Raw genomic sequence first — 9038 nt, forward strand, 5'->3', positions numbered from 1 at the left:
TTTCAAATCCTCCATTGCTCATCCTTTTCCTTTCTCAAACACCACCATACAAACACCTTAGGTCCCTTGAGTCAAGACCCTCCTCCGAAAATCCTTCGCAGACGCCTATAGCCACCGTACTCTGACGCCTTCAGCCACCGTACGAATATTTTTTACTGCTTTGCACCACCTTGACCTCCACTACTTTCCATTATAACCGTTTCCACGTACCCACTTACGTTACCACTCACTACGCTCCACCCTTTTTCCAGAGAGAAAAGAGAGGAGAATCAAACCCACAAAAAAGGACAAGATGATATGGGTGAAGATAGAGAGAGTTCTTGATTTGCTGTGATGTGAGACAAAAACTTGAAGAGAAAGCCAACTACACATTCTCTATTCATGTCTCTGCCTTTTGTAGGGCTTTTCCATTGAAATCAATTCACATTAGCATTATAGTTCTTGATCCTTTTCTCATTCTCCTTCTCCACAGACACCCTTTTCAGATTTTCTGACCCCTACAATTCGATTTTTATTTATAATGATTTTGTTGGGTTATAAAAAATTTAGATTATGGTGTTTTATTCTAGTTTAGTTGAATTGCGGATGCATCTGAATCTCTCCAGTTTTGGGAAATTATTTTTTATTTTTTTTGCTATGAAAACCAAGGAAAGCAGCTAAATTCTGAGTTTATATGTTAGAAAAATAATTTATTTTGCTGTTTGGTTTTTTCATAGTTTCGAATCTGAAATCCAGCTGTGACACCGATCGAGCACGTACGTGGAGAAGATAACTTGACAACTCTCTTAGATAACTTCCCGCCAGTTATTTAACTACTTTAATTAATTAATTTTTTAGTTAACTCTCCACGAACAAGCGGTTAATAAGCTTTTAGGGGAAATTTGATTTATTATTTGAGAGCTTAAGCGACGTAAAGGTGCAATCACAACAATTAGATATATATATATGGGCTATAAGGCAAAGATATGTCTTATGAAAATAAGAAATTATATTTATAAATGTGAGTGTATAAGCGCCGCGTAATTATTTTAAAAAAAATTAATAAATACAGGACTTACATAAAAAAAAAAAATTAATTTTTAATAGTAAATTTTATTCTTTTTTAAAGCGACTATACGACACTTTCACACTCTACGACTATATGTAGCATTACTTTATGATAATTTCGAGATCATTCGAATTAACTTCTTCTTCTTGCACTGACCATCACTAGGTATCTAGTATTTCCAGAACATATAAACGGATTGAGCCGGACTACTGCTCCGTTCACGAGAAAATTAGCAAAGATTTACGCATTCTCTGCCAAACTACTGATGTCGATACTGAAAGCTAAGATCAATAGTTTGATCAGTTTCATACATGGATGAAGAAAAAACCAACCAATATGTCTAAAAAAAAGATACAAATTATAGGATTGAAACCAATTCGACTGTCTTGATGCTCATATATATATATATATATATATGTATGTATGTATGCAATTAGCTTATTCAATCTTTCAAGTGAAACCCATGTAATGGTAGGTAGTCCAAATACTACAAGAATTATCAGTATTAGGAAATCAATTTCCACGACTCAGCAACCAATTATACAATTTCAAACAAGTGCACCTCATAGGAGTTCATACTTTTGACCTTTTGTGCCAAATATGGTACGTCGTTCAATCAAGAGGGATCCAATGAAAGCCGTACTGACCTTAGTTTTCCTTGATCATCCGGTTGCATGCGATGTCTTTTCTGGAAGGTTACATGGCGGCCATTGATGTCAATAGTTTGACAAAAAGAAAAAGTAAAAGCATTTACCGTCGGCCAAAGTTCTAGATTTTCTCAATGTTTGGTGCCGGTCGTCGCCCATTTTGACAGAAATCATGTCGTTCTAGTACGTTTATATTTTGGAAAATGTTTTATGCTATATTTGTATCACTGCACATTCTACCCTGGTATTATCCTAAAATATGTAAGTGGAATTTAATTATTTATATTATATTTTAACAATCTATACATATTTTTCAAATGAGAAGTATTACAATTACAAAAAGATATCAAAAAAATAAAATTACAAATTGACAATATTTTATATGATACGTTAGATCTATTTTATAATAAAAGTAATTATATAATCAAATATATCACATCATACCAAGTCAATTTGTAGATTTAGGGTGTGTTTGGATGTTGAAGTGAGTTGAGTTGATAAAATATTATTAGAATATTATTTTTTAATATTATTATTATTTTAGAATTTGAAAAAATTGAATTGTTTATTATATTTTGTGTTGGAGTTTGAAAAAGTTGTAATGATGAGTTGAGATGAGTTTGGGATCCAAACTCACCCTACTCTTTTGTAGAATTTCTTTATAGTTAAAATATTTCTCCTCAAATATATTATCATTAGTAAAGTTACACAACTTTTTACTGTTCACCCAACCTCCACATACCAGCCTACATGGTTTTTTTTTTTTAATTTAAAACATTAAACCTGCGTTTTGATTGTGAGAGGAATTTCAAATTCATTTCCCCTGCATTCTCTCTCCCCATTCCCCCCCCCCCTCCAACTCGTTGTCCTTTCATCGGCACCGGCCTCACCCTCTGTCGGAGCTCGTTATCTTTTACTTCCTGCACTGTGTGGCTCCGCCGTCAAGGCTAACCAAAGTTCGAAGCTTCTTCGGCATCACCACTTTAGGCACATCTTCATTCCTCCGCTGGCATTCTTGTTGCCGAGACCCACCGTCATCTAGCTGCCAAGCTCCAGTTATTTCAAATGTGTTATTTCTACTAAACCCATCTAAGCTTAGCAATACAGAGAATAAGGGATTTTTACATATGTGATTTAATTGTTTCCAATTAAAATTTTTCGATGAGAACAACAAGAACAAAGTGCAATATATATATATATATATATATATATTATAAAAAAATGAGAATAAGATTAAGAAACAGAAGAAAAGAATTCGCACTATATCTTAACGCCATGGCCTGGGAAAAACTTGTTTATTCCAAGAGCTATTACGTACCTTCAAGGAACACTTTGATTTCTCAAAACAGGTTAGATAAGCTATTCAAGAACTGCCTCATTCAAATATCTTATAGTTTTCAAAGGCTTCAAATTTAGGGATGGTGAAGTTTAAGGGAAATGGAGGGAAAGATTCCCAAGAAGTCTCTCTATGCACACGATGGTAGTGGCAGCGATGACTATTTTTGCTCAAAAGACCTCGTTCAAAGAAATGAAGATGAAACCACTACGTTTTAGGTGAGGTGAGGGAGAAGAGTCTGAGGATCTGTTGAGGGGTGCTGCAACGAGGGGTGTTGGGGGGTGAGGGAGAAGAGGGCTTCGAGTCTGAGGGAGGAGGGATTCGATTCTGAGGGCTGGGGGTGAGGGGCGTCAGTCTGAGGAGAAAAATCGTGACGTTGGCAACTAGCCAGATTCACCACTGAGGTGTGTGGTGTGCATCCTGTAGACCGAAGGTTGAGTGGATTTGTTCATATCATTATATATCTTCTTAAAACTCGAACTCGACCCTATACTTTAAATTTGTTTCAAAACTTAAAACTCGTATACAATAGCTGATAAAGTGTCAAAAACTATATGATTAAGCTGCTAAAGTGAATGAATTGTTTAACCAAAAAATGAATTAAGCACTTAATTATGTAGTAGTTTTTAGTACTTGACTCAATGTTCAATTTTGGTATTTTACACTTGAAAAGAGTTGTAATGCAGCTGGTCCAATCAAAAATTAATATCCCAAAATTTTACTCTCACATCTTACTTATGTTGCAAGGTATTGTGGGAAGGATGTTAAAAGCACATGGGTATTATTGGAAATACCCAACCGGCACGACAACATCAAAAGAAGGCACTAGAAACTCAGCTCATGCGGGATGCAAAACGCAGAGGCTGGAACGTGGCTTGTGGGCAGACTCACGCACACGGAAATGGATTGTAGGAGCTGGGCTTCACAGCAACGCATCTCACGCGGAAAGAAAGGTGGAACGAGATGCGAGAGCAGAGAGGGATCGTGGCCTCCCTTTAGCGCAAGACGCGCACTGCAGGGCTGGAGATGCAACACTCTGGGCTGGAGGTGAAATGGTGCAGGGTGAGGGGATTTTAGGCTTTCAGACTTTTGGTTTTGAGTTGATTTTATTTTCTAAGTGATTCATGAAAGTGGATGAAACATTCGGATTTAAAGATTTTAGGCTAAATTTCTAAGCCTAGGTTGTGGGGAGTAATCTAGAAACTGATTGGCATGACTTTGCTAATTTTCCATTGATTTTCATTTCACATCTTATTGAGTTGTAATGCTGTTATATTTGGAGAAGCTTGGAATTCTTTTTCATGCATTTTGATTTGTTGTAGACATTAGGCACAACTGATGCTTGATCTGATTTAAGATTCTGATAGTCTTCTTTTATTGCTCAACTGACTTTACAACTCAGTAGGGAATTTGGGGCTAAGGTATAACTTGGTGCTTGATTTGTTACATTTTCCGATCATGATCATTTCGTAAGGGTTAGTGGTTGAGTAGAAGAGGGATTTTAGCATTTTTAGTGTCAATCTGTCAAAGGATGAAAACTGCAGCTTAGGTGTTTATTATTCTGCAATTCCTAATTCCTTGCAACCATTTCTCTAGCATTTATTTATTTCTATTTCTATTTCTTTTAAGTCTACAAGCATTCAGAAAATTATTCAAAAAAAAATAGAGAAAAGATTCAAACCATTCTTTATTAATCCATTTCAAATCAATACATAAATTTACTTTACTTGTTTCTTTTCTTAGTTTTGTAAATACCCCTTTTTACAAACAATTCTTTCACACTAAATACACTTCATTATACGTTTGCTTAGCATGAATACTATTGTCCCTGTGGAAATAACCATGAAACTCATCCATGTACCACTTTGATAGCTTCTACACTTGGAAAACAGATTTAGAAATACATTAGTAGCCTATTTAATTACTTATATTATATTTAAAAAAAAGAAAAAAAAGAAAAAGAAAATGAGAGTGTACACGTCATAAGTTGAAATTTCAGAGCCGATGCTCGTGGGTTGTCTATAAAGTCTAGTGGTTGCTTCGTACATTCCCATTCCTCCCAATAGACATTGTCATTCGTTGTCACATATATCGTTTGTTGTGTTTTTTCAGTGAGGAAAAGAGAAACACAGAGAGAACGAGTTGTCAGGGACGACCTGCAGAACACGTACAAGGAAATCAAATGGCAACTCCTAGTCGGGTGGGCTTTATAATTTGGTGCTTGATCGTTGTAGTTGCCCTACTGAAGACCGCTACTGCAGAAACCCACTCTGTTGGCGATGAGTTGGAATGGACCATTCCTCCACTTGGCTCCATTGCGTACGAGACCTGGGCTCGTGAAAAGGTTTTCGAAGTTGGTGACAACATAGGTATTTAATTACCACATAATTCAAACATCATTAATTAATGTCTTATATCTATCTTCAAAATCCCATCCACTGATCTGATAAATATAATCTTCTACATGCAGTGTTCAACTGGAATGGGACGCACGATGTTGCTGAAGTGACAAAAGAAAACTATGACAGCTGCAATGACACTGGCACCATCGATCTGAGACAAACAAGCCCAGCAAATTTCACTCTCTCGTCCAACACCACTCGCTACTTCATCTGCACAATCAGTAACCACTGCGAACTCGGCCAGAAGGTGACTATCAGAATTGGAGATCAATGGAGTTCTGCTTCATCTCTGGCTGTTGGAGCGTTGTCTGCTGTCATCTCCACCATAGCCATCTCTTTCTTCACATTTTTCTGAAGATCATTCCGTGCTTATAATTCATATTATTACAGTGTTTTTTTTTTAATATTTCCATTTATTTATCTTTGTTAAGCCATTATATTAATTTTCGATCTTGCATGTAGTAGATTGGTGCACGTACCAATCATGTAGCGTATACCGGAGGGAATTACATGAATAATGGAACTGGTCACAGACTCACTGGTCATTACATGAATTTTTCTAGTAACTCTCCCAAAGTCTGCCAACAGGAAAAGACCGCAGAAAGAATTAGGGAGAAGCTCCTCCACCCACTCTTCAAACTTAAGCTCTTCTCCCCCCACCCCATTTTCTGCATTTCTTGATCTCTCTTGGGCCTACAGCTTTGAAAAGGGCTGTCTCATGACCTCTTACTGTTCTTTGACCGGATTTCACATTTCCAAACTCTTTTGATTGGCTTTCTAGCTCTTCCTGATCTAGTTTCTCTTATTTGTTATTTTCTGAAACAGTTTAGCATAAGTACGTATCATTATGATCGATCTAATATGGCCTTAACAACGGTATTCATGCAATCCCTCGTGATATTAATGCATCAAAGAGTAATGCTATTTACAAATTAATTTAATATGAGCACTCTCAATAGCTTCTTTATCCTATCTTTTAAAATACATTATCAAAATCTATTTTTTTATTTTACATACTGACTTTTACAATACGTTATACATCAATTTATCTATTTTTTCTTTATATTATTTAAATATTTTACTTTTTCATCTTTTTTATTTATTTCAAATATTATGTTTTCTACATATCATATATTTCAAATATTTCTCTATATATCATATTATATTTGCAATATTTCTTTATGTATAATGTAATATTTTAAATTACTTAAAAAAAATTAAAATGATAAAAAAAAAATACCTAGTACCTTTATTATTAACAACATCAAAACTAAACTTTTGCATACATGCATAAAAGTCGAAGGGACTATAAACAGAGTGCTAGAGAGTAGATGAGATATAAGAGAGTGGAGCCTATCAAAAGTGATAAAAGGGTTAAAATGAAAATAAGATAAAAATGAAAGAAGATGAAATGAGAGAAAAATAATAAAAAATTGTTTAGATGAATGAACAGTAACCTCTACATGTGGAGGATTTATTGTAGTTGAATGTAAAATAGAAATAAAATAGATGATCCAATGAAATGGACTTTTGACCATCTTTCTTTATATTTTAAAGAAAAGTGTATTTTACAAGAGTCATTGAGAGTGCTCCACACCATATATGGTGTGACGGCCATTACTTTTATATTGGTGGAGTTTAAAATTTATCAAGAGAGTTAAAAGTACCAATACTCTTTTTATGTAAACTGATGCGACACACTTCCACAAGAATAATATGTTTATCATGTCGACAAAGATGATTGCAAATATATATTTTTTCATTAAACCTTAAAACGACGCTTCTTCATGCTTTGACCGGAAAAAATAAAATAAAAATAAAGGAACACAAACTAGAAAGGAAACAAACTGGAAAGACGGAGGTTCTGGGCTAGGAGGAGGAAGGGGGGAGGAGCCGAAACCCTCAACCCCCCTCTGGCTGATTTCGATTTGGATGAATTTCTAGAAAGAAGTCAGAGGTTCTCTGTCTAAAATGATTTTTCAAACGTAGCTAGCTAGCCTAGTACACTTTTTTTTCCCTTGCATTTAAAAATAATAAAAATAGCACTGACCAAAGGATATAATGGCAGCTTGAGTAATAGAATTTCCAGTTTCATACATAGGTCCATATATCAAAGCCATCTCGATTGAAACTGAGAGCTGGATTTTTCAATGATGATGACTTTTACCATAAAGAAACGAATTGAGAATTAGAGAAACGTCTAAGATCGATCACCATTGGGTTGAAATTTAAGGTCATTTTACATTTAATATGTTCCATTTTCCTCCCTTGACCATACATATATATATGTAACGGGATCGAAGTTTTCTCATCCATGAGCCGTTAAGTTTGGACTTTGATTCTTTCTTTTTTTCTTTTTTTCCTTATTGTAAAGGTTTTAGTGATCTTGATCGTCTTGTTTAGTTCAAATTAGAATATTATGGAACATATATTGTTAGGTTAGAATATGCCTTGATTATATTTATGTTATGATATTATATCCTTATTTACCACAGGTCTATTCGATTATAAATAGACATTTCTTATATAAATAAAAATAAAAAATAAATAGACATTTCTTATACAATATTGTCATATAGACCCCCTAAATAGGCAAAGTCATTTTATGATCATATATATATTGAAGGTTAGATTCTGTGTCATTCCTTCACTTTTTTATAACGAGTCAAATGTGGGCTGCATGATATGACTATGTTATAGTATATTAGATTGTAAAATATTTTTTACTATAAAAAAATCTAATATATTACATCTGGCTACATTAATTTGTAAGCTTTATTTTTATGATTTTTTTTTTAAAAAAAATCTAGAACTTCTCATATTCTAAGCTACAATGATCTATATCATTCCAGCTTTTCTATTTTTTATTTTTTCTAGAAGTTGTGAGCATTTGTATATATATGGGGCTTCTATGTCAAAAGTCTTACATCAATGGCGGAATTTTAGCTCCCTGTTTGACCAAAGTGATTATACAAGTGGAAAAAGGCACACGTAGTAGAAAGATTCATGGAGAGAGGAATTCTCTCAAGATGAGCCAACCCCGGCGGCCATTTGTCTCGGAACATTAATTTTCTTACCGATCACAATCAACCCAAAGTCAAAGTACTCTCCGTCATTCCCAAAAATTAAAGTTATTGAGACCATGATCTTAATTAAGCCTTAAGGCCATTGTTGTGTTAAGGACCCCCCACCCCCATGGGAGAAATGAGAAAGTCCTTCAAAAAATAGAAAAATAAATTGAAAATCATAATAGATACACCTAGGGGTGTAAACTCAAATCGAAAAATCGGTAAACTGGATTGGACCGGAACGGTTTTACCTGTTTTGAACCGGTCTGGTCCAGAACCGGTTTTCAAAACGTAAAAACCGGCCAGTTCCGGTTCCGGAATTTTTTAGACTGGACCGAACCGGACCGGACCGGTTGATTAAAAAAAATAAAAAATAATATTTTTATATATAAATTTTATACAAAATATTTTATATATATTAAATATTAATATATATAAGGTTTTTATGTAATATATAATTATAAATTTTTATGTGAAATTTTATATATAACATATATATTCATATATGAAATAATTTCTTATTATAATTTATAAATT

At 34.2% G+C, this 9038-nt stretch overlaps 1 protein-coding gene across 1 annotated transcript; it reads left to right on the forward strand.

The window, feature by feature from the left end:
* Nucleotides 1-5089: 5089 nt before the first annotated feature.
* Nucleotides 5090-6097, forward strand: LOC108986204 (stellacyanin-like). The gene is made up of 2 exons (XM_018958740.2): nt 5090-5400; nt 5502-6097. The coding sequence occupies exons 1-2, from the start codon at nt 5214-5216 to the stop codon at nt 5786-5788; spliced, it is 474 nt and encodes a 157-aa protein (XP_018814285.1). The 5' UTR covers nt 5090-5213; the 3' UTR covers nt 5789-6097.
* Nucleotides 6098-9038: the final 2941 nt, after the last annotated feature.

The sequence above is a fragment of the Juglans regia genome, chromosome 10, assembly GCF_001411555.2.
Source record: "Juglans regia cultivar Chandler chromosome 10, Walnut 2.0, whole genome shotgun sequence".
Classification (NCBI taxonomy): Eukaryota; Viridiplantae; Streptophyta; class Magnoliopsida; order Fagales; family Juglandaceae; genus Juglans; species Juglans regia.

What these genes read in the sequence shown, in the direction of transcription:
- LOC108986204 (XM_018958740.2), top strand. Translation starts at nt 5,214, where the DNA reads ATGGCAACTCCTAGTCGGGTGGGCTTTATAATTTGGTGCTTGATCGTT. An exon ending in CGAAGTTGGTGACAACATAG is followed by an intron (nt 5,401 to 5,501) that starts GTATTTAATTAC and finishes TTCTACATGCAG; the next exon opens with TGTTCAACTGGAATGGGACG.